At 39.8% G+C, this 26,824-nt stretch overlaps 1 protein-coding gene across 4 annotated transcripts in view; it reads right to left on the reverse strand.

The window, feature by feature from the left end:
* Positions 1-2,618, reverse strand: part of SLIT2 (slit guidance ligand 2) — a 404,520-nt gene extending 401,902 nt beyond the window's left edge. For all 4 annotated transcript variants that reach the window (XM_067036353.1, XM_059066475.2, XM_059066473.2 and 1 more), the window contains exon 1: positions 436-2,618. In XM_067036353.1, coding sequence (XP_066892454.1) covers positions 436-614 — 179 coding nt within the window. In that variant the 5' untranslated portion in view covers positions 615-2,618. The remainder of the gene's footprint in view (positions 1-435) is intronic.
* Between the last annotated feature and the right edge of the window lie 24,206 nt (positions 2,619-26,824).

Consider the following 26,824-nt stretch of genomic DNA (forward strand, 5'->3'; position numbering starts at 1 on the left):
CTTCGCGCCACCCCGCGGTGACATGAACCGGGACTCGGCCCTGAACCGACCCGCGACAGTTCCCAACCGCAAGGTGACTCCGTTTGCAGAGTCCGAGGAACAAAGTCGTGTCTCCCTTGCCCCGGGCATCCGCGACTATTCGTCCCCCATCTCCCCGTCTCCCCAGCCTCACAGAACTCGCCCGCAAAGGGCTGCGAGTGGCGGGACTGGAGCGGGAGGAAGGGACCAAGCGTAGCAGCCAGCGGGCCCGCCCCCATCCTTGGGCAGTGGCCCCTCCCCGGGCAGCGCCCTCCCAGAGAGTTCAAGACCAGGATGCGCCTTCAGGAAAGCTAGTGAGGACTGCCCCAGGCACAGTTCTCTGTGCCACTCAGTCCCTCCAATCTCGACGCAGGGGCTGCGCGACCCCGATGGTGGGGAGGAAGAGCCCATACTCACAGTCTCTCAGTGCTGCGGGGGATGTTCCTGGGCACACTGCGCAGCGCCAGCCCGTGACAGTCCACTGTGCTCCCGGAGCAGGAGCACTGTGCCGGACACGCTTGCGGCGCCACCTTGTTCAGGATCGCCAGCACGAACCCCAGCGACAGGGACAGCGTCTGCCAGCCCACGCCGCGCATCTTCCCCCGCCGCCTCCTAGCTCGCCGGCGCCAGGGGTTTTCTCTTTAGCTTGCTGCTCTGCTGGAACTGCGCTGTGCCTGAGGCCCAGTGCCTGGCGCGAGTCTAGCAACCCAGAGTGTCCGGATAACGTGCACAAGATAATGTAGAAGTAACAGTAATATTCAAGGCAGTAAAGCTAACACAGATACACTTCTCTCCGCTCCCCCCACCCTCCTCCTGCAAGGCAGGCGCTCCTTGGGCAACTTTAGGTCCTGAAGATCAGTTGGCCCGGCCAAGGCTACAGGGAGACCCCAAAGCAGCGGGGAGGAGATCACGCGTCGTCGGCCTCACAAATATCAACTTGGAGGTAAAAGACCTAGAGCTCCCAACCGCGGTGAAGGTCGTTAAGATGCAGGGGCCAGTTGCGCGTGGAACAGGGGTGATCCGGTTCCACCGACCCCCTCTGCAAATCCAATTCCAGTGGGGACGGTAGGAGACAGAAGAAGGAGGCTCAGTAGGAATGGTGGCCTCGGTCAAAGTGGGCTCTCCGAAACTAGAAGGCGCAGGAGCCCCGAGGGCCGGGAGCGGAGCGCGCTGGACGACCGGACATGGCGCGCGGGGGCGCACCGGGCTGACGCGCAGCCTAGGGGGCGCGGGACCGCGCTGAGGGGCTCCTGGCGAGGCTCACTCACGCGGCCTGCCCCACCGGCCTGCTGCTCCTCCGCAGCCCGGGCCGGTCCTCGTCGTCTATCGACAACGGAGGACGATTTGCAAACACACATGCACTTCGCTGAAGGATGTCTGGGCAATTCCGCCTCCCGCCCCGGCGTCCTTGGAGACGCTCCGCACGAGGGCCTTCCCCGGGGTCACGCAGAAAAGACAAAAGGGCAATCGAGCCGCCCAGCAGGCAGGAATATCCACTAGTCACGACCCCGGGAGAGGAAATCCAAGAGGCCAAGTTGAGGATGAGAGCTCCTGCTAAGGCTGAGTAGGGAATGGCTGGCCGGCCGGCCAGAAAGAGTGGAAAGGTCAAGCTGGAGGTGTCCGCTTCCCGAGTCCCCCCTGGGCGTTCCGGACGGTGGAGAGATGGCAGCTGGGTCTGTGGTATCTGCTAATCCGAGGAGACCCCAGGAGGCAGCTGAACGGCAGTCCTGTGTGCGTGCGTCAGCCCCTCTCGTCTCCCGGATACGCCGCAGCTCCGCAGCAGACACCTGATGGCAAAGGTGGAAGAAATAAGAGCAGGCTCCTGGGCCGGGGCAGCCCCTCGGTCTACCCCCGGCAGCCCACAAGTGGGTCCTCCTTCTCAAAGTGCAAGAACTTTTCCCAGGGTTTGAATCCAGTCCCCACAGCCACGGTGGGAGTCGTACCGCCGACGTCGCGACGCCGCCCGCCTCCGGGCGCTGCACCTGACTCGGCGGCCGCAGTCCGGAGCAGCCTGTCTCCTTCCAGCCCCTTCCCCCTCTCCAGGTGGCTTTCTGCGCCCCTTTCTTGGGGGAGGGAAATGGGGAAGAGAGAAAGCGGCGACAGGGAGCGGGGACTCGGTGGCTCTTCTGACTCCCGAGCTCCTGGCAAGTGTCTAAACAATAGGACGGACGCAGCAGCCCTAGTCTCGCTCGGCTGCGGGAAGGTGGGTTGTTGTTGTAACTGGAGTTGTTGGCTCGGGCTGCCTGGCGCTCAGCGCAGCCGAACAAAAACCCAGCCCGCGCCTCTGGAGCCGGGCGCGAGACCCCGGACTCTCCCCTTTCTCCTCAGCGCTCCCGCCTTGCCCGGAAAGCTCGGTAGCTCCCGCCTGCGCCCGGGAGCCACGGCGCTCCCATCACTCGCCGCCGCCGCCTTTTTTTAACCACCGTCTGCGGCAGCCACCACCGCCGCCGCCGCCAGCCTCCGCCAGCCTCCGCCGTCCGCGCACTCCCCAAATAAATAACCCCAAGTCAGAAGTTAAGCCGGCGCCGGCTTTATATACCCGGCGGAGCCCCCACCCCCCCTCGGCTCCGCCCCGCGCGGCCCGGCACCGCCCACTGGCTGAGCGCTGGGAGCCCGCACCTCGCAGCGGAGAGGTGAGGCCCCCGGCTGCCAGCGCCGGGCGGAGGAGGCGGCCGGCGGCGCGTTCCCGCGCACCGCGGCTCGCGCCCTCGCTCCCACGCCCGGGCAAAGTTTGGAGGAGGAAGGAGGTTCCCGGGCCCCCGCCCCCAACTCCAGGGCCCCAGAGGTGACCCAGACTCGAAGACGGTAGTTCGCAGCGGGGGAAGCCGTGCCTTTGAGCGCGGCTTGTAAATAGCGCTGCCGGTGCCTCTGCTGCAGCTTTTGCCAAGCGATCCTAAAGGGGCTGCTTGGTGTTTGAAGCACAGAGACAGAGAGATTACGATTTTAATTTTTTTTTAATTCTACCGAAATAGATCTGCCTGAGCTCACAGACACACACATGTGTATTTTTGGGTGCTTAAAAGTTCAGAGTTTTTGCAAGTTGGAAAATGGTGTTTTTGAACCTTCTCGCCAGCCTTCCCATCTCCGACCCACCCCCTTCCGTTTAACCCTTTCTTTATAGTCACGCACTTAACACCATGCTCAGTTGACGTCCTGAATACACAATATGCTCACAAAACTCTAAGGGCTTGAATGTGTCTGCGTGATTTTACTCTCTTAGGAAAGGAGGAAAAAAATAAATCCCTAGCAACGCACGTTGTAGCCAGAAGGCTTCCTTTATTTCAGGGAAGTTCTGGATATTTTTTCCTCACTGTTTTGGAAAAGAATTTCCTTGTTTCTTCTTGTCTTTTTAGTGTGATGTGTGTCTGACGACTGCTACCACTCTCCTGCCTCCCACCCCACGCCCCGTCGCCCTCAGCAAAAACCAAAGTCATTGTTGTTTGAAATAGCATCTAAATGAGTCAACAATTTCGCTTGAATTTAAAACGCCTCACCTCGTTCTTCCTGCTTCCATTCCACCTTTCACCGGTTTGAGAGGAATTTGTGCAAGTCCCCAGCCTAATACCAGTCTGACAGTGTGATAATTATTTGTGTAATTATCTGTCACCCCCTTGAAGGCAAGAGGACCCATCCAATTCATTTTTCTATTCCCAGCATCTTACAATATGCCCGACACACAGGAGGTGCTCTGAAAATCGACTGATTTCTTTGCCACAAGAATATCCTCAATCTGAAATTTCTACCATATTCCCAATAACTTTTTTCCTACTTACATTTTCGGAAATATCTTTGCAAAATGGCTACCTCTACCTATATCATTTTGCCTGCTCTGGAAAACTTAAAGCCATTGTGAGGGCATCTCCAAAGACGGGGTACCCATTAGATAACTGAATTGGAACTCTGAGGAGTACTCATTTTAATGCCACAGACTTAATAGTCCTCTGTTCTTTTAAATACTTCAAAAGCATTTAACATTCATTAACTCATTTGTCCTTCTAGATTTTAGCTTAAAGGTCTGCTACGTAACTTCCTTAAGAAAGAAAAAGTGGAAGCCAGAGTCACATTTTACCTGTAAGGAAAATGAGAGGAAGAACAAGTACCTATCACTGATGAAAGATTCTTCCATCACTCCCCACCGCACACACCCCAAGGGAATTTCTTTAGTCTGTACTAGTGAATTATGTGGTTGAAGTATGTTTACCCCTACACTAATTAACCTAATTCCACAACTTTGATACCCTGTCAGCAACAAGATATGAGTATTTATGTTCAACTTCATCCACCACATAGAATCATGGTTCTGTATTTTACTTGCAAAAGCATATCTTGCATTCCAAATATTCACAAGTCATGCTATTTATAGCATTGCACAATGCAAGTCATAGACATGAGTTCAAGTTTGATTCCTTCTCTGGCTCCCTTTCCGTTCTGTGTAAAACCAAGAAAAGAGCCAAAAATAACATTCACAGCCTACAGAAACATTTTTTAATTTGATACAAATTTGAAAGAGAAGATATGTCCAGTGGATTTCATTAAGAAAAAAAGGAAGACTACAACTAATTTCTGAGAGACATGGCGTATTAATTTTTTGTGTCATCAACAAGGGAAATTTATACATGAGTGACCAGATTTCTCATTCAAAAAGATATATTATTCCTTCAGTATTATTTCAGTATGTTTTTGGAGGCTTCACATGCTTCAGGAACGTTAACTTCTAGGTCTTAGTTCTTTCTAGATTATGTTGTTCCCAAATGAGTTCTGAATTTCTCTTTGACTCTGTTACACCCATCCTGAAGCAAATCTTCTGTGGTCCCTTTTGTCACCACATGAGCTCTCCATAAATCCCGACCTGGATTAAACAGAAGTAGAATTCACTAGAGTCAACATTCAAGTCCCCTATTACCTTGAGAAAAAAAATCCAGTTGCTAGAATGATTGAGAAAACAATGTAGACATTTAAACACTCATACAGTAAAAAAACAAAATGAAACAAAACTGAGAAGGCATTCTCTCAATTTGCATTTTCTATGGAGGAAAATTTGGTGAAATTGGGATACATGGGGAAAAGGAATAAGAAAGGAGAACTGATGAAAAATAGGTAAATATGAGTCAAAACAGAGTTAGATAACAGTAATAGCATTGATTGAATTCATGAAACTTACAGAATAATTCTGTAGATTTTACTTTCATGTTACTATTTTCCATTGTTGCAAAATGTGTTCATGTTAATTACATAATTTTTCTTATAATATTTTTATATTGGAAATATAAATATGGAACCATAACATCATGGAGATGAAGATTTAATTAAAATTTGTTTCATACCTCCTAGGTTCCAAGCTATTTGATAGAGTTAAAACCACAGTGGAATTATAGATGGTTGCTATTTTATTTGTGTTCAGGTGAGGACATTCGTCTTCAGCCAGGTCTGATTACATGACACAGTTGAAACCAGAACCTGAGTTCTCTGACCTCATACCTCAACTGGTTCTCCTACACCCACCCTATAGAGTCTCTGGAATTCCCAGAGATCAAGGAATCTATAGTGCATCAGGAACTGTCACCCTCATACAGATGTCCACATCTCTCTGCACACACTGTTTACATCATCTAAAGGGAGCAGGGGAGAGCTAGGACTGACAGTAGCTGTGCCCGATTACTGAAACCGGACCAACTTCTGGAGCTAGCTTAAACTTTGAGATGATTATCTAGGGCAGTGGTTTTCAGAGTGTGGTCCCTGGACCAGCAGCATCAGAAACACCAGGGATTATAGTTAGAAATGCACATTTTCAGGCCCCACCTCAGCACATAATCAGAAACTCTGGGGCTGGAGTCCATAAACCTGAGTTCTAAGAAGCTGACAAGTGGTTTTGATACTCACTGAAGCTGGAGAATCACAGCTCTCTAGAGTTCCTCTGTGGTTGTATCTAAGTTTGGAGACTCAGGCAGCAATGAATGATAGGTAGCACCTGCTGAATTGACTTCAGCTTCCCATTCCCTGGCATTTGACAAGTGTACATTCCTGATAACCTCTAGGGGGCACCAAAATGTTTTCATGGGCAGCCCCACAGAGGTAACAAGAATTTAGGCTCATTTTCCAAAGAAATGGCCTTGAGAAATGGAAGGAGCTTCCATCTCAGCAAGCTGTTCTAATTGTTATGTCTCAGCCAGGTACCAAATTCACTACATTCTTTCCAGTTTAACATTTCATATGTATGGGAATAAAAATGCCTACTTTTCATGATTATCAGGAAGATTAAAATCATATCTGTCAAACTAACAGCACAATACCTCTATGCTAGTATAGAGGTATTGTGCTGTTAGGTATTTATTTATTAAATAAAGGGCAGTATAATTATTTTCATCATTACTACTACTACTCAGAGGTGAACATTTCTAAAATATTTGTATTGTGAGAATAGATTAGATATTTCAATTAACTATTACGATGATCAAGTAGCTCCTTGTGCTAAGCCCTGGGAAACCCTGGGAAAGGTATTTTAAGAGTAGAGGAAAGATCAGGAACAAAAGAGGGAAGATGGATACAATTAGTTTCCTGATAATTATGCCCCATAACACTCTTTTGAAGAGGTGGAGTTGGTTTTCCAGTGGCATAATAAAATATCCTGTTGACGGTTTAGTGAAATGAAAATGAAAATCTGAATTTTGGATATGCTGCTAAGTGGGAATGCTTGGGAAGCTTTGGATATATCACTTAGATTTTCTGGACTTAGTTTTTCTCAATTATATAATGTTGGGATTAGACCAGTTGAACTATAGATCCTTCCCAGTTCTCAGTATAATGTAACTATATTTATTAAGTAATATCTGGTTCCAGACCCTGAGCTCCTCACCATGTATGTCTCAGCTCCTTTAATTCTGAGACATTAAAGATGTCTCAGTGATGCAGGTTAAAAAACACATTAACATTTAAAAGCCCAAGGGAAAATAAACAGCAAAAATGTTAATAGTTTTATGAGGTTAAAATAAATTTACAAGAAATTAGCCTTTGAGGAAAAGAAAATTCAGTTGTAAAAATAGTTTTAAATTGCCTAATCTTTTGACTTACTAAATTTAGAAATGCCTCCTGGGACTTCCCTGGTGGCGCAGGGGTTGAGAGTCCACCTGCCAATGCTGGAGACACGGGTTCGAGCCCTGGTCCGGGGAGATCCCACATGCCGCAGAGCAACTAAGCCCGTGAGCCACAACTACTGAACCTGTGCTCTAAAGCCCGTGAGCCACAACTACTGAAGCCCGCGTGCCTAGAGCCCTTACTCTGCAACAAGAGAAGCCACCGCAATTAGAAGCATGTGCACCACAACGAAGAGTAGTCTCCGCTCTCTGCAACTAGAGAAAGCCTGCGTGCAGCAACGAAGACCCAACGCAGCCAAAAAATAAACATAAATTAAAAATATATATAAATAAATAAAAATAAAATAAAAATGCCTCCTGGAGTTTCACAGAAGAAAAAAATTTTTCTGTGTTATTTGGGAAAGGGGGGGCAGGAGCCCATCACAACATCTGCAGGCTCCTGCTAATTTCAGAAAGGTTGACTGTTCTCATACAGGGTCACAATATCACGCTAAAATTACAAAGAAATTTCCTGTCATCTAACATAAACTCAAATATTTTCAAATCCCAAGGCTAAATATTATATATTTTAGATAAAAATCAAATCTGATTAACAGAGGCAATATTCAAAGTGTATACCTGCCTGATGGTCAAAAAGCCATTTACTCATACAAAATAGTCACATCTATGTCTTAGACCAAGAGTTAGCAAACTTTTTCTGTTAAGAACCAGATAGTACTTTAGGTTTTGAAGGCCAATAGGCAAAATCAGGGATATTATGAAGACACTTAACACAATAAAGAAAGAAAACAAATTTCCACAATTGTTTTGCTGATGTAATTTAAAATGTAACTATTGATTACAAATTTTTATAATACAGATCTACTAATGAGAATTATGGAATTCTTTTTGGGGGGATAACATTCATTTAATTGGGGTCCAAAATAAGTGTTTTCTATCATCAAATCACTTGCTAAGTTTAATATATAAAAATCAGTTTTCGCTCACTGGTGATATAAAAAAGTGTGGCAGGTCCAGTTTGGCCTTAGTTCAAAGAAGTGGTTGTTCAATGAACGAGGTCATAGTTTCCTCAAGGGTTATGTTAAAATTCAGAGGGAAGTTGTAAAGATAAGAGCTCTGAGCTCCAAAGTGACTGCTCTGTGACAAGCAGTAAATGTCTTTCTCTGTATTATCTATGCTCTACTTCTTGAGCTCTGAAATGCAACTCTGCAAAAGCATTTAAAGAAAATTTAAATTCATTTCATTTTACTGTAAAATAAATTAGTATAAGATATGCTGCATATCCATTTCTTGCATGTGCTTATCTATTGAACCAGATGGTCCTCATGTATAAAATTGAGATAACAATAAGTAACATTTATTAAGTATTTACTATGTGCAGGCATTATTCCAAGTGTTTTACTTCATTTCCTCGTTTAATCCTCCTGGAAAACTGTATCATCTTATAGATGAGGAAGTTAAGGGACAAAATGGTTGAGTAACTTGCTCATGTTACCTTAGGGATGAGGAAAATGAAGCCAAGAAAGGTTAAGTAACCTGTCCAACGTCACTCAGCTAGAAAAGGGTAGAGCTAGGATTTTAACCCCAGCAGCCAGGGTCCAAAGCCCTAGGCCTCTCACTAATTCATGAATCATAGGAAATTCATGTTAATGAAATGCAAACTATGAATCTGAAATAACTATATACACTGTAAAATAATGTATTCTTGTTTTTATTCGCATTATGGCTATTATTTTTAATGGAAGATGGTAAATGCAAAAACAACATACAAACATTTAGTAGAGAATCACTGGGGTGAATATAATCTGACTTGAGCCAACCCTTTTTATCTCCTTCTTTTCATATTAATAGGATTATTTCATTTCTCTTTCATGACTTGGGCTACACTCTCCTTAGTTACATAAGACAAAAGGAATATTTTTCCCACCAAAACAACATGGAAATTCTACAGCAGATGAGACATGAATGACAAACAAGTCTGTAAATTTAGGAAAAACCATAATATAAAGAAGAATCTCTAAGTATAAACAAAGAAGTTTATTCAATAAATACAATGCTGTGTCTGAAAACCCAGAAATATTACTTTAGTACTTTCTGACTACTTGTATCTTGTTGTGTAAGAAATATCAACTCAGGGACTTGCCTGGTGGTGCAGTGGTTAAGAACCCGCCTGCCAATGCAGGGAACACGGGTTCGAGCCCTGGTCCAGGAAGATCCTACATGCCACGGAGCAACTAAGCCCATGTGCCACGACTATTGAGCCCACATGCCACAACTACTGAAGCCCACACACCTAGAGCCCGTGCTCCGCAACAAGAGAAGCCACCGCAATGAGAAGCCTGTGTGCCTCCACAAAGAGTAGCCCCCCGCTCACTGCAACTAGAGAAAGCCAGCTCAGTAACAAAGACCCAATGCAGCCAAAAATAAATAAGTTTATTTTTAAAAAAAAGAAATATCAACTCATAAAGCTGTGTGCTGTTCATTGTTATTATGAGATAACACAACAGAAAAATATCTCCATGTATGGTTTCCCAAACAACATAATGAAAAATTATGAAAAATAAAATGTGAATCATAATGCTGTTCAAAAAAGTATATAAAAATAACTTCTAAAAACTTGTTCCTGCATTCTAAATTGCTTTATTTTGTGATTAAAGTAGGCACTATAGCTATAAATCTATTCAAGATCATAGTTATAACTCTGTGTGCGCATGTGTGCATGCATGATTACACAAAAATATATGTGTATATATTTCACTTATATATTCTTCTTCCTTGGTGTCTTTGGCAGGATCTTATTAATTTTCGTTTTTCTTCCTTAACCTATCATATGTGGAAAATAAGAGATTATATATTACCCTACTTCAAAGAAGTTGTGAAGATTAAATAAATTAATACATAAAAGCACTTAGAGACTTCCAGTTCTGGAACAAGATACTATAGGCTAACGTATACCCCCTCCTTCCTCTAAGTACAACTAAATGCCCTGGAAATAATTCAACAGACGATGATAAAAGGATTTAAAGAGGTGGAAAGAAAAAGGTGGGCTGGCAAGGAAACTCAGGACGTGAGGAATGACAACACCGAGAGTTTCCTAGGTTTTCCTTCTATCTCACATGATGCCAAGAAAGGGCATGTCCAAGACCTGGCTTCCCGAGGAGAAGCCCTAGCACCTGCTCCATAGCTAGGGCACCAGCTGGCTGAACCCTACCTGAAGCAGCAGCTTCAAAGCCCCCAAAGGCCAACCCATCATTGCTGCACAAAGGCACCCTAGCAGATAAGCTGACACACAGCTTATCTCAAGGCAGTGTCATTGGAGCCCAGCTTTTCCTGCCCTCCACACAGTGGCATAAGAAACCCAGGCCCAGCATCTTCTGGCTCTCATCCACCCCCTGGCAGAAGATGAGCCAAGATATTACTTCAGCACCAGTAGGAATTGAACAGGAGACCCAGCAGCGCCAGGATAGCAAAACAGGCCAGAATTGCATTGCAAATCTTATGAAAACTAAACTGTCATTAGAGCTGAAACCCATAGAAGTAGGCCAGAAACTAGATGCTAAATCTGAACAGGGTGACTACAAGTTAAAATAGAAGATTTAAATAGCATCAGGAGTCTCCTAACATAACAAACAAAATGTCCAGGATACAATAGGAAACTCACTCATCATACCAAAACCCAGGAAAACCACAATTTGAATGAGAAAGGCAATCAGTTGATGCCAATCGGATGGCGGAGGAGGACGTCATGACATCCCAGATGAAAGAATACTAAGAGAGTTTGTCTTGCCAGTTGACCTACCCTAACCGAATAGCTAAAGGAAGTTCTCTAAAACAAAAGGAAATGATGAAAGAAGGAAACTTGTAACATCCGGAAGGAAGAAAAAACAAAGGAGGGAGAAAAATATGGATAAAGACAATAAATTTTCCTTCTCTTGTGCTTTCTAAATCCTGTTTGATTGTAGAAGCAAAATCACAACACTGTGTTATGTGATTCTCAATGTACGTAGATGAAATATTGAAGACAATTCTATTATAAATAAGTGAGAGAATTACCCTTTCCACATTATAAGATTATTTGACTTAGCTCAGAAAAAAATGTGTATTGGGCCTTTTTAACTGCTCGATACTGATCTAGATGCCAGAGAAATAAAGATAGAAAAGACATAAATCTTTCTGTTGGAGAGCTTGTTAGCTAGCAGGTAGATGATGTAAAAATAAGATTAACAATCACTCTGATGCATGTGATGAGAAATATATATATATATAGCAGTGTAACAAAAACTAGAAGGATAATGCTGTCCTATGATATGAGGAAAAGCCCAAGGAAGACAGGACAATAACTAGAGTTTGAAGAAATGAAAGGAGCTTTCCTGGTGCACAATTTGAATTATTACAGATGCGAACACACAAAAAAACATGATCCAGGGCTTCCCTGGTGGCGCAGTGGTTGAGAATCCGCCTGCCGATGCAGGGGACACGGGTTCATGCCCCCGTCCCGGAAGATCCCACATGCCGCAGAGCGGCTGGGCCCGTGAGCCATGGCCGCTGAGCCTGCGCGTCCGGAGCCTGTGCTCCGCAACGGGAGAGGCCACAACAGTGAGAGGCCCGCGAAACATGATCCAAATGCTTTAGTCTGTAAGAAAATATATTATCTCACATCACAGTAAATCCAGAGGCAGAATGGCCCCAGAGTTTATAGACTGGGTAGTGTATGTATGTGTTAACAGAAGGCTGAAAACTCTTACAGAAAACCCATGATAAAAATGTTTATATCTCATTCATGCTTCATCTCTATACTAGGTCTGTTGTGCTCCATTTCATGTCATCTTCACTGTTTTTCCACATCATCTTCATTCCAAGAACCAGACTCACTGAGCATCCTGTCCCTAAAACATTTGTGATCATCATAGGAGAGGAAAGACAATAGGAAGATTCACCCTTTGGCTTTTGCATGATATACACATGACATACATAACTTCTCACCTTTCGTTGGCCACATAAAGTCACATGACTATATATATATGCACACAAAATAAATGTACATATGATGTATATATGTATATAAAGATATATTTAAAAATCTTTATACATACATGAGTAAAATTATATATGCATATATATATATATAAATATTTTATAAGGTATTTACTATAAGGAATTGGCTTATACAATTATGGAAGCTGGCACATCCCAAGATCTGCAGTCAGCAAGCTGAACACCCAGGAGATCTGATGGTATAAATTCCAATCTGAAGGCCAGAAGATTCAAGATCAAGGAAGAACAAATGTTTCAGTTCAAGTCTGAAGGCAGGAAAAAACAAACAAAGAAACAATGTTCCTACTCAAAGCAGGCAGGCAGGAGGAATTCCCACCTGTGCAGTGGAGGGTAAGCCCTTTTATTCTATTCAAGTCTTCAGGTGATTGGGTAAGGCCCATTCACATTAGGGAGGACAGTATGCTTTACTCAGTCAGTCTATCAATTTACATGCTAACCTCACTTAAAAACACCCTCACAGAAACACCCAGAATAATGCTTGATCAAATATCTGGGCACCTCATGTCCCAGGTAAATTGACACATGAAATTAATTCTCACACTCTCCAAAGTATTTACACTTGATGGATTCAGAGTGTGCTTGGGCATCAGAATTTTTTAAGGCTCCCACATGATCTAATGCACAGAGTTTACGAACCACTATGCAAGAGGGTGATGTGCCTTAGAGGAGACTGGGGAGTGTGGGATTAACCCTCCCTACTCAGGTAAGTAATGTGGAAAAGTATTCACAGTGTTTAAAAGCCTTAAAAAAAATACCCACAAAACTCCACTTTAATCACATACGAGATGGATTCATAAATTGAAACCTGCTTAACTGGCAATTAAAAGCTGTAGGACAATGTTGTCTTTCTGTATTTTCGGAATTAAGTTCCAGCTGTTTTAAGAAAGCAACCAGAAGATTGAGAGAAACTGCCAGGTACCCTGGGGAGAAGCTGGGAGTAAAGAGCCACATTAACTTCTGTTATTCTAAAGTCATTGTACCATGAGCAGTGACTGTTAATACTGGAAGTGGAATAAAAGATACCAAATTCAGAATTTCACCTGCTTTTCACAGGGAAAAGCATCGTACTTTTCTGGGTCTGAACTTCATCGCAGTACCAACAAATTTCAAAAACAAATTTGAGACAATATGCATGATTCATAAGGTTTCCTCACCAGTTTAACCATTAAATGTTTAACTATTTAATTTGGAGAAGGCTTCATTTTCATTAAAGAAGCCCGTGTGTTTAATGTCACTATAGCCATCGGGAAAGTCTGCATTATAATGTAATAAACAACTCCCATCTCTGTATGACTCATAACAACATAAATTATTTCTCACTCATGCAACTGACTGTTGGGTATTGGCTGTGAGCTTTGTTTCATGGTTTACCCTCTCTGGACTCAGGCTGATGGAACAGCTACTATCTCAAACATTGCTGGTCATCACATCCCACTTCCAGGGTAACCCACTGACCTGATTTGGTCACACGCTCTACTCAACAACAAATGGGACAGGATGTATAATCCTCTACATGCCCGGAAGACTGCGAGCTGGACATATATGGTGAACAGCATTACAGACTATCACTTTCTGCCCTTTGGGTCACCAAAATATTCAACTCACTCTACTTCTCACAGGCAAAATATACTCAGTCCTTCCCAAAGAAGTCAACCCCAAAGTCCCATTTTGCCATGATACCAAATTCAAAGCCTAGTCTCCTTGGGAATGACGCAGGAGATAACACATCAAATCTGAGTGTGATTTCTCTTGCTCTGGACACTCACGAATAAAAAGAAAAGTTCCTGGGCTTCCCTGGTGGGGCAGTGGCTGAGAGTCCGCCTGCCGATGCAGGGGACACAGGTTCGTGCCCCGGTTCGGGAAGATCCCACATGCCGCGGAGCGGCTAGGCCCGTGAGCCATGGCCGCTGAGCCTGCGCGTCCGGAGCCTGTGCTCCGCAATGGGAGAGGCCACAACAGTGGGAGGCCCGCGTACCGCAAAAAAAAAAAAAAAAAGATAAGTTCCTTTTCCATGCTCTCCAAATATCCAATAGTAGAACACTGACAGAGTAACTGTATTAAACACTTCCCTTTGGAAAGAAGAAGAATAGAAAATCCACGGCAGACACTAATCTGATATACAGCTATTCTGAAATCTTACCAGGCAGAGGTGGTGAAGACCTTCCACTTTAGAAAACGAGAATGGGATGGAAATGTTCCTGGATTAGACCCTGATTTTGCTTCCCACCAGAAAAGTCTCAAGTCCATTACTTTTCTCCGTGATCTTTGGCTGTGCCCTATTTGTCCCACCTGCGGTGGGCATTCGTTAAGAATGTTTTCCTTATGTTCTGAGTGGCTTTCTCTCTCTGCTGCATGCCTACAAAAGGGAGGGAACCAAGGCTCATTTTAAGCCTCTTACAGTCTCAGACATTTATAATTTGGGTTTATATTTTCTCTGTACAATTTTCTTAATAATGTTCTAGGGATTTTAATCTATTTGGTTCAGTTGGCAGTATTTGGTGATAGCTGCCCACACTTCTTTTCCAGATAGACTTTCTAGATTGGTGGTAATTTTTTGAAAAATTTTGCTCTGCTGAGGCAGTAGTAACTGAAATTGCCAACAAATTTTGTAAAGCAATATTTAAATTCAGAAACAAACTATGGATTTTTTAACATATCATGTTCAAACAATATAAGGGGGTCCATAGGTAAATTATCAAATCATAGAAAATATTTAGAATATTTTGATTTTATGTATTGAATTGTTATCATGTCTATTATCTTTTCACCATCTTTTTAAAGTGATATTTAGATCCATTTGTATTACATATTTTGTTCTTTCAAAGTTTTAAAAGTTGCATGTTATAGGCAAACCAATAAGAGCAGTATTTTTTCAATTTTATCAAATTTCTATTCTATCAGGACTATAACTTAATTGCTGTAGTTTAAGGGTACAAACTTTCAATGAGTAGTAAATACATCATAAAGATCTAATGCACAGTATAATGAATATAGACAACAATACTGTAATTACATAGTGGGATAAATATTGCTACAAATGCAATCATATTATAATATGTAAATGTATCAATGTAACACATTGTACTCCTTAAATTTATACAGCTTATATGTCAAATTTATTCAATAAAAATATGACTATATTTTAATCTTAACATGAAAAGAAATACAAATCAACAATACAAAGATTTTTAAAAGTCTAATTATGAAGTGGCATAGATTTGAATAAACATTTCTCCTAAGAAGTTTTACTAATTGCCAATAAGTACATAAAAAGATGCTCAACATCATTAGTCATTAAGAAAATGCAAATCTAAACCACTATGTCGTACCACTCGGCACACACTAAGATGGCTATAATCAGAAAGACAGATAATAGCAAGTGTTAACAAGGATATGGAGAAATTAGAACCCTCATGTATTGTTTGTGGGGATGTAAAATGGTTTAGTTTAAAAACTAGTTTGGCAGTTCCCCAGAAAGTTAATATAGAGTTGTCATGACTCAGTAATCCACTCCTAGGTGTATATCCAAGACAACTGAAAATATATGCCCACATAAAAACATGTACACAAATGTTCATAATAGCATTACTCATAACAGCTGAAATGTGGAAACAATGCAAATGTCCATCAACCGTTAAATAAAATGTGGTACATCCATACATGTGAATATTATTGCGTCATAAAAAGGAGTGAAGTTCTGATATATGCTACAAGGTAGAAGTAACTTGAAAACATTATGTTTAGTGAAGGAAGACAGACATAAAAGGCCATATTTCTATTTATATGAGATGTCCAGAAAAGAGATATACACAGAGGCAGAAAGTAGATTAGTGTTTTTCAGGAGTGGGGAAAAGTTGCTTTGGGGCAGGGGAGAAGGGAGAAATGACTAGTGGCTGGTGACTAGTGACCAGCACTTGGTAAGGGGTTTCTTTGCAGAATATGGAAATGTCCTGGAATTAGATGGTGGTCATGGTTGCACAACTCTGAATATACTAAAAACTACTGAATTGTTCACTTTAGAAAGGTGAATAGGGCTTCCCTGGTGGCGCAGTGGTTGAGAGTCTGCCGGCTGATGCAGGGTACATGGGTTCGTGCCCCAGTCCGGGAAGATCTCACGTGCCACAGAGCGGCTAGGCCCGTGAGCCATGGCTGCTGAGCCTGCGCGTCTGGAGCCTGTGCTCTACAACGGGAGAGGCCACAACACTGAGAGGCCCGCGTACAGCGGAAAAAAAAAAAAAAAAAAAAAAAGAAGGTGAATATTACTATATGTGAATTATATCAATAAATCTGTGATTTAAAAATATGACAAAATTAGATTATGGTGATAGTTGCACAACTCTGTGAATATACTAAAAACCATTGAACTGATCACTTTAAATGGGTGAATTTTATGGTATGTAAAATTATCTCAATAAGTCTGCAAAAAAAAAAGATCAGGAAACAGTTTCTGTAGAAATTGTTGATTATTTTAATATTCTTTCTCCTTTATAGGCTTAAAACATTTTTGTTTCCTTATTCTAAACTCTTATATTTTGTTGCATTGTCATTTTTGCTGCATATTTCATGTGTAGTTTCTATTGATTTAAAAACACATATAAACAGTTTTCTTATATAAGCAGTTTTTAATATGTATTTTTTTAACTTTTAAAAAGTGTAACAGCCAAATTTAGATTTCTTTTTTTGGGGTACGCTTCTGTTAACCTTTTTACTAACAAGCAACAGTTCATAGTATATAACTTAATAGTACATATTCACTATTAATTTAAATCTTCACCTAAGATCACATTTCAGTCTTTAAGAGTCTTGTTAGTTTATCTCTAGTCTTCTAAAATATCTCATATCTTACCTAATTAAATCCAATTGCTTTAATATTATTTAGTTAACATTATCATCATGTTTCCATGTGTATTTATGAGGTCAATAGTTTATATTTGTTTTATCAAGTTATTTGTTCCATCTTTGGACAGATAAAAAAACTGTATGTAATCTCTAAATTTTTCTAAGGAATGTCATTGCTATTAGTAAGTCATGGCCATGTGTCCTAGCAACAAAATCTAACTATATACTGTACATGTTCCTGGGTTTTTGGCCCAGATTCTAATTTGTATACATTTAAAATTATTAATTATGCTAACACTGTTATCATAGCTATAGAAAATCTTTTAAACCAATGCTGAAAATGGTTTCTTAGTTCTTAAGTCAGAATGCATACTTCAGGGCTTCCCTGGTGGCGCAGTGGTTGGGACTCCGCCTGCCGATGCAGGGGACGCGGGTTCGTGCCCCGGTCCGGGAAGATCCCACATGCCGCGGAGCGGCTGGGCCCGTGAGCCATGGCCGCTGAGCCTGTGCGTCCGGAGCCTGTGTTCCGCAGCGGGAGAGGCCACAACAGTGAGAGGCCCGTTTACCGCAAAAAAAAAAAAAAAAAAAAAAAAAAAAAAAAAAAAAAAAAAAAAAAAAAAAAGAATGCATACTTCATACATTAGGTGTAAAACCAATGAATTCAACTCTATTATTTTCTTCTGGGAATTCAAACATAATTATAATGAATACTAGTTGTTCAACATAACTTTTGTCCTTGCTACAATCAAACTGAATTGAATAGTATTTACTTTTTATTTATTTATAATTTCTTATTTTATTACTCATTAAACTAGTAATCTAATATTTATTTCTCCATCCCAGACAGTAAAACTCATTATTTTTAATTTTAACTCTATTTTACATGATCAGTTTTGCTTGCAACAAATTTGGACATAATTTCTAATAAACTGAGCTTTTTCCTTTCCTTTCTGTAAGTATTGTTCTTTTTGTGCCATAAAAAGCATTCTATGCTCAGCTAATATTAAACATGTGATATTATTATTTTCTATACTGGCAGTAATATGTTGGCATTTACTTATCTTTGTTGAATGTTATTTATATTTACTCAGACTTTTGAATACTAGTAATTGCATTTTTGAATTACTTTTATTTTTTCTATTGGAAAGTGGTATTTTGTGTTTCTCTAATAAGAAACTTGTGTATCCAGTTATGGATACCTTCATTAGTCAAGGCTGGACTTGAAGATTAGTTGGGAAACATATAAATATAGTAGCAATTCTTTGCCATTGATTTAGAATACAAATGCCAATGTCTACAATTTTTCTCCATTTAAAATAATTTTTATGTAAAATTAAATACTAAATGTTCATCAGTGTGTATCCAGTAAAATTATATAATCATTAATTTGAGTCAGATTGTGTTTTACTAAAAACACTCTCATGCTGTCAGAAGTTTGTGACAGCCATTTTCTAAGATCATAATCTGAAAAACACAGTAATTTTTGTCTTTTTCTTTCAATTTGCCTATTTTATAAATGTAGTTTTCTTCATCCTTTAATAGGGAGACCATTAAAGAGTGTACTTGTTTCTTCTGAGCTGTGAATTGGATGCGGATAATTCTCTTTTTCATTCTCATTGTTTTGGGCTGATATTTACCTTTTCAGTTATTAAGGAAAATGAGGCTGCTGGGATTTCACCTGTTGTTTATTTTTATGTGTTAACTGGTAAATCTTCATTAAATAAAGAAAATATTGTACCTTACTTGTAAATTTTACACAGAGCATATTAAAGTATGCTCACTTCCATTGTTTCTAGATTTTTTTAAATTTTAAGCAAACAACTCTTTTGAAGATCTTTCCTGATCTGCACTTTTCTGTTATCTGTTGCTATCATAATCTCAACTTGTACATTCTGAAGGACTAAAAATCACACATCACTTATTATTCAAAATGCACAAAATGTTACATTTCATCCAAAAGCATAACTAAAAGAAAATGAAAAACATTGAAAATTACAATTGTTTTCAAGAAGTTACTTTTCTAAAACATTCAAACTTATGTATTAAATTTAAAAGAAAGATACACTATTTTTCTACAAATATGATACATTTTAAAATAAAAATTTTAAGTCAAAATTATTTAAAGCAAAATTAAATGTAATTCTAGCATCAGTGCCCATCTAGTGGCCAGCATAAAAATATCAGTATCATGTTTTACATGTTAGGTATGTACGTTTGTATATAATAGTACCCAAACATACATATATAATACATCTCTCTATATATATATAAATCTGTATTTTTAAATTAATATGAAATTTTTAATATTGGGAAGTGTTGTTACACTATGAGCAACTCAGCCATATATACTTATGCATGGTTTATTCACTGTTATCCTTTATGCCTCTATACCAATATATAGATTTGTACTAGAATTGTATATCTGGTATTTTTGTAGTATCTTTTGTAGTATATTAGTTGCATAAATCTCTGAATGACAGGAAAGATTTCAGGAAATTCCAAACTTATGGTGCTATTTGCTGTGTATAGTGACATTGGTTTATTGCTTCTTTGCATCTATTGTTCTTGCACCCTTTGTAAATATACTCAGATATTCATTTGGTTGTTTTCTTCCCCTATGCAGTGTAAAGGAATAGAGAAAAGATGACTATTATCACCAGCAATAAGTACAGTCTTTACCTCATATAAATCAGCATTTTCTAATTCCATGGTCGCACAACCATTCAGAATTAATTTCAGACTCATGCCTAGAATGGTAGGATAAAAGTATTCTCTCTTTCACTAGCTATAAACAGCTGAGATCTAATTACCTACGTTACTCCTAACAAAGCTGACTGTCAGTCCTATAAACTCCAGGGTCACCCTCCTTAAAATGAAGCTGACACTCCATCTTGGATGGCAGATAGGAAAGACAAAATAAAAATGAGTCACTGTTTGCATCACCACTTCCTGATAGCCAAGCAAAGGAGCAGGTACATGAACTGACCAAGGCTCAACAGATGTGCTCTTCTTGGAATTTTAAACTTGCTTGGAGTGACACAAAGAGTAAAAATGGTTGGTGCTCGTCCACCTGGGGAACAGTACCTACGGAGACTGTCTTTTGGTTCCTCCTACATAGACCCCTGGATCCATTCTCTTTCCTTTACAAGCCTGATTCTTCAGGTCTTCCTTTGCTCCTTTGAGCTATGCTGTATCTTTGCAATAAATTGATTTTTGGCTTAAGTTAGAATCTTTCAAGTTTAGATTATTGTTTAGCAAATATTCTCTTTATTTTTCCTTCCACTTGGGCACAATATACTTCCTCATTCTATTGATATTGAGCTTGGCTATGTGGCTTGCTTTGGCCAATGGAACTAAGCCTTGTCAAGTCCACTATAGGTCAGCCAGTGCTCTGCTGATCTATAGGTGTGTGAGCATGGATGAATAATGGTTGTTTTAAGCTACCATCGGGATGATTTGATAAAATTTATTATTGTAGTAATATATGACTGTTACAGTTTGTTACTTGCAAATATCTGACATTACTTTCTTTTGCAAAACCAACCTTGCAGAGGGATGAAGGAAAAATAAAGTTAAAAGTCTCACTGGCAGATTCAGCTCCAGCTCCTGCTGTGAGACAGGCCTATATCCAAATCATACTTTCCGTGTGACCAAGACAGCTAGGTAAAATACAGTAAATCAGTTATCTGGTACTTCTTCTTGAGCAATAGCTTCATATAACATATCTCTCAAGAAGTATTGTTACTGTAACATCAAAAAGTAATAAAATGTAACAGTAATGCCACTCTTAGAGAGTTCTTCACTAAAAGCACATTTAGACCTGTCTCTTTAAGTAGAACATGATACTCTAGGGTACCTTTAAAATAGTCAACTTGGCAAAAGCAGCTAGAAAAAAACTTCAAAAATGTTTTAAAAACACGTTTATAGAAGCATTTGGAGCAGGTAATCAGATGCTGTTTTTATCACTACACACTTAGTGGACTGATGGTTAAGCTATTTGCAGTGTTTAGATATTTCTCAACCTCTAAACTATTAAAATTTCAAACCAAAGCAGTGGTCCGTATTTAAGGAATGAAGTTTGGTGATTTATTAAAGATATCTATAGATTTGCATAGATAGAGCAATGCTAGGGCTGCCCAAGAGGAAATTCATCCCTTCACCTGATATTTACTCCACCAGTTACCAAGATTATGCCCTATAACTTTAGACAGAGTGTAGCATTTTATGATCTTCTATTGGAATAAGTTAACAATATTCCACTTCCACTTCTTGTTTATGAACTATAAGGGAAATGTATTATAATAACTATTATTCCATTTAAGGAGGGACTAAAAGGCATGGGTAAAGCAATTCAATTAATAATTGTTTGTGTTTGGCTTTAGAGGTCATGTAGTTGGACAAACGTGTTCAGGAATGGATGCGAATGTGGGCTCTCAACACTGCTGTTTCAGTCCATATGTATTGAAGGCAGCAGTGTGAGTGCTGATATCGTTCTGAGTAACCAGAGATGATTCAATAAATGTTTATTAACTCACAATGCCATATTTCTCTACTTATGTGTTTACCACAGTTGAAGAATCAAAGTATAAAATTAGATCTGATATTCTCTCCCAGAGCTTCCCATGCAAAGTGGATCATTTCTGAACTCAGAGGTGGGTTCAGAGTGGCCTTCAAATGGTTCTCTGTGTCCATTAGGTCCAAAGAAGATGCTCACTGCTGGCTATTTTCAAATATGCCTGTCATGACTGTTCTCAATTTTTTAATGATTGCAGTACCCTAAGTAGGACTTAAGTATTAGTTTCCTGTTGCTGTTGTAACAAGTCACCATAAACTTGGTCACTTAAAACAACACAGATTATTATCTTATGATTCTGGAGGTCAGAAGTCCTACAACCAAATTGTAGGTAGGGCTGCATTTTTTCTGCAGGCTCTAGGAGAATATTTCCTTGACTTTTCCGGCTTCTAGAAGCCACTTGAATTCAGTGGCTTGTGATTTCTCCAAGCAAGCAGTGTAGCAACGCTTCAAATCTCTCACTGACTTTTTTTCTCATTGTCACATCTCCTTCTCTGACTTTAGTTCTCCTTCCTGCTTTTTCCACTTATAAGGTTTTTGTGGTTACACTGGACACACCCAGATAATCCAGGATAATAACTCCACATCAAGACCCTTATTTTAATCACATTTGCAAAGTCCCTTTTGACATGGAAGGTACGACGGTCACATGGTCTGATGATTAGGATGTGAACATCTTTGGGGGGACATTATTCTGTCTATCATAAGGACCAAGACTCCAAGAATTATAAAACCCCATTATATTCCAACTGTTAACTGAGAAAAAAATTTTTGGTGAGGAAATACTTGTCTGCAGAAAACTTGCTGCTAGCAACACATAAATAGCTTATTATTTACTTGATAGAAAATAATTGAAATAGTATACATAATTCCTATATTATTAATAATATGCTCTAAATTTAAAAATTGCCCACCGTTTTAACTACTACTTATCTTGATAATATGTTGCAGGATTTTTCAAGTAGTATTCAGTGTGAGGTAGCATATTACCAATAAAAAGTCAAGTTACAAGGAATTTATGGGAGAATCTACATTAGTGACAAAAAATATAAATGATTTATATTTAAATTTCAGTGCATACAATTCTGAAGGTTTAGTTATTGGAAAAGTATAATCCCCAAACATAAATATGTGTTGCTATATACTATAGAACTGGTTCAACATTTGCAACAAAACTGATATTGATAAAGCCAAATCAACATAAATTTTTGCAAGAACAGCTGAGGAAAGCCACCACCAAATCCAGTAACACTATGGTGCACTGATAGAAAAGCATCTTTTCTGAATGTTTTAGAAATATTCTATCAATGTAAACATGAAATAGAAGCTCAGATACTTTGTCAAGCATTTCCTGGAGCCAGATTTCTTAGTAAAATACTAAATTAGAGTATTTCAGAAAACTCTTTGAAATGAACTAATTCTAATATAAGACTCCAAAATACATTGACACTTAATAACTCACTCAGTAGATTACTAGTAAGTAGCCCTTAGTTGTATGTAAATCAGGACAGTTATGAAATATGTTCCATTCACACTTTGAAACCCCAGAATTTTTTGCCTGTTTCAGAACAGGCTCATGAGGATTCTTGTGCCTTCCAAGGTTGTTATTTTAAGAATCCTTACTTTCGATATCACCCTTCTCTCCTGGAATCCCCTTCCTATTCCCATCAAACATCCTACATTTTGCTAATTCCTTCTCATCCATAAGAAAGCAGCCTCAGGCACTGTTAGGTTGTTAGGTGTATATTTCTACATGATCTCAGAGCACCTTATTCAGTTTCCTCTCTTAGTATTTGCTTATTGTGAGTTTATTGGGACCTGTGTTATTCATCTTTGTAACCCAGTATATCTCATAGTACACCAGAACATGGTCAAAGTGTGGCAAACATTTAAAGAAGGAAAGGTGTTAAGAAAGGATTATAATAGTGTTAATAGCCAACCTTTGTAGAAGATGTACGAGATGTTAAGCATTCTTCCAAGTATATTTTACATATACCTTACAATCAAATTACAAAAACAGTTTATCTTTACAACAATATAATGAGGTGTGTTCTACTTAAAAGGTAAGGAAATTGAGGCACAGAGAGATTAAGTAATTTGTTCAAGGCCATTTAGAAGTGAAACAAAAAAAGAAGGCAATAAATAGATAAGGGAGGCAGGAAAAGGGGAAGGGAAAGGGAGATTTCAGCAATATTTTGATCCACTGGAACCTTCATTGGTTCTGTTTTTCGCCTTCCTCATGCCATCATCTTTCTCGTTACTTACACTGACTTCAGGAACATGATTTTAATCACTCACTCACAACTTTCTCATTGTATCCTACTTGCTAAGCAAGGTCCAAAATTGATCAAATACACTGCGTTGCTTATTTCACATCTGTATCTGTAGTTGGCGAAAAAAAGTGAACATAACTGAAGATGGCTAAGGGAAAAACATCAACAAAAAACCCTGTGTTTACTGACACATCACTCTGAATTCATGATCACTAACTTCAAGTGACCCTATACATGCCCTTACTCTAGTCTCTCACGCTTCTAGATGATTCTTTCACAGCTTCTATTCTCTCTTCAACCCCCAACAATTCTTCCCCATTTCTCACTCTAAGATGACAATCTTGTTCCAATCACACTGAAAAAATAACAACACTCAGAGAGAACTGCCACACAACCCTCAAAACTCATCCACCCAACTTCCAGCATATAATCTGCCTTCCCTGTTTTCATTAGGAAAGAGTTACTTTCAAGTAAGAGCAAGTCCTCCACTTATACTCCAGATATCATCTCCTCTCACCTGCTCAAGAATAATGCTCAAGTAATCCCTCTCTCTTCCCAGCATTGTCAATTTTTTCCCTTTTACCACCAGTGTACAAACAGGTGGTAATTTCTCTCATCTAAACAAACAAACAAAAACCTAAAAAAAACCGATTTGACCTCACATTGCCTTCCAGCTGTGCCCCGTTAAAGCAAATCTCCTTGAAAGTTTAGTCCATGCTTGCTGCACTAAGTTCCTCTCCGCCATTTTCTCTTGAACACACTTCAGTTAGGCTTTTGGCCCACAACTCTCCCAGCCAAGGTCACCTATGACCACTAATTGCCAAATCCAGTGGTGAATTCTCTGTCCTCATTTTAGCTAAACTTTCATCAGTGTTGTATTGGTCAGAGCTGATCCTGTCTCCCTGATAGAAACTTAACTTCCAGAGACCACTGCTCTCTGAGTTTTCCTTTTGTTCTCTTGACAGTTCAATATCAGGATGCTTTGCTGTATTTCCTTATACCCCTGACCTCTAAACCAGTGGTCTTCAAACTTTTTAATTCGTGCATCTCCTGGACCATTCTTTTTTTTATTTGACGTCTAAATATTTTCATCTTAAGTTTACATAGTTGCAAAAGTTATGTGCCCACATATTTTAAGTAGGGCCATTTTTGCATAGAACTATGACACCACGCTTACAAATGTAGCCATTGAAATAATAATACTATAGCAATTTGATATACACTTTTATCTATTTTAAAGCACATGAACATGGCTTTCTTTAGCAGTAGGAAATTATAAACCATTCTCTTTTCTCCTCAGACTATTATTTCCATTGCAGTCCCATCACAGAATTTTATCCTAGTGTAATTTTAAGCCATTTTATTGTGAATTACACCTTTAGAAAAATTCACAAAATGAAGATGTACAGCTCAATAATTTATCACAATGCAGACTCATGTAACCACCCTCCATGAGACAAAATAGAGCATTTACACAACATAGAAGTACCCTCCTTCCCAATCATGACTTTTTCCTCCCTCTCCGATATAATCACTTGCATTTCTTAATGTTTTGTAGGAGCTTTCTCTTTTATTAGCTCATGTACGTGTCAGTGAATATTACTCTGCTCCACATCTATTCCTCTTTTTCATTGTTGCATGTGTGCTCCCTGAGGAACACAGTTCACATAGATGGGGATAAGAGAGGTCTCCTTATAAAAGTATCACTTAGTTCTTCAACTACCTTTCAAACTCTATGCTCCCAAATTAAATGATCCATCATCACAAATTATTTTTAATAATATTTTAGGTAATAACTGTATTAGAGCCCCTCCAATTTCATGACAATAGAAAAACTGGAAACAACCTGACATGTATAAAAATGTGTTGTCAGTCATTAGAGTCCAATTAGACACTAATACATTCAAATTTCCCCCCGTTTGGAGTCCAAAGGTATTAACACCTGGGGCAATGCAACATAGGAAGATTCATAATCTGTGAAAAGTATATCATATGTAAAGAGCATAAAGGTAAAATATATACATATTTTGGCCATGCTGTGTAGCTTGCGGGATCTTAGTTCCCTGACCAGGGACTGAACCTGGGCCATAGCAGTGAAAGCGCCGAGTCCTAACCACTGGATTGCCAGGGAACTCCCAGGGTAAAATATTTTGAAAAGAGAGATGGGAAATAAAAACATACAGGTTGCTCAACTGAAGCATCTCAGGTCAATCAATTCTAGTCATGATTACTTATCTCAATGTTGAGGGCAAGGAAAATGATTTCCCCCAAAGTATCCCAGCCTGAATATTCCTTTGAAAACCTTATGTGTATTCCCAGGATACACATAATCCAGTTAGAAATCCCCAATTTACACATTAGAATTTTCAGGATTTTTTCCTTGGATCATTTCTCTTTCTTATATATTCACGTATTCAATCTCATGGTATGACTTTAAATATCACACACACACACACACACACACACACACACACACACACACACACAGTGCTCTCCCAAATCTATATTTACAGCCCAGACATCTCCCATAACCTCACATGGATATACACAACTTGATATTTGATATCTCCATTTGGATGTCTACTACACGTCTCAAAATGGGTACTTCCAAACCTGAAATTCTGATGCCCATCCCCACCCCAAACCCTGCCCTCCTTTAGTCTTGCCTCTCTTAGTAAATCAAAAATTCATCCTTCAAGTTACTCAGACTAAATATTTCTTGCTGTTCTTGCTTCTAATTCTTTGTATTTTTTTCGTGGGTATAGAACCTTCTTCCCCCAGAGGCCTCCGTGCCCTGTTTCTTCACTTCTTTCCAGCCTTTGCTCAAATATCACCATATTTCTGATGCTTTCTCTAATCATTCTCAATCTATAAGCCTTGTCTCACCTACCTACTGCACACTCTCTCTCTTCCTGGCTTTATTTTTCTCTAGAGTGCTTATCATCTGACCTCCTATAAATTTTACTTAATTGTTT

The sequence above is a fragment of the Kogia breviceps genome, chromosome 6, assembly GCF_026419965.1.
Source record: "Kogia breviceps isolate mKogBre1 chromosome 6, mKogBre1 haplotype 1, whole genome shotgun sequence".
Taxonomy (NCBI): Eukaryota; Metazoa; Chordata; class Mammalia; order Artiodactyla; family Physeteridae; genus Kogia; species Kogia breviceps.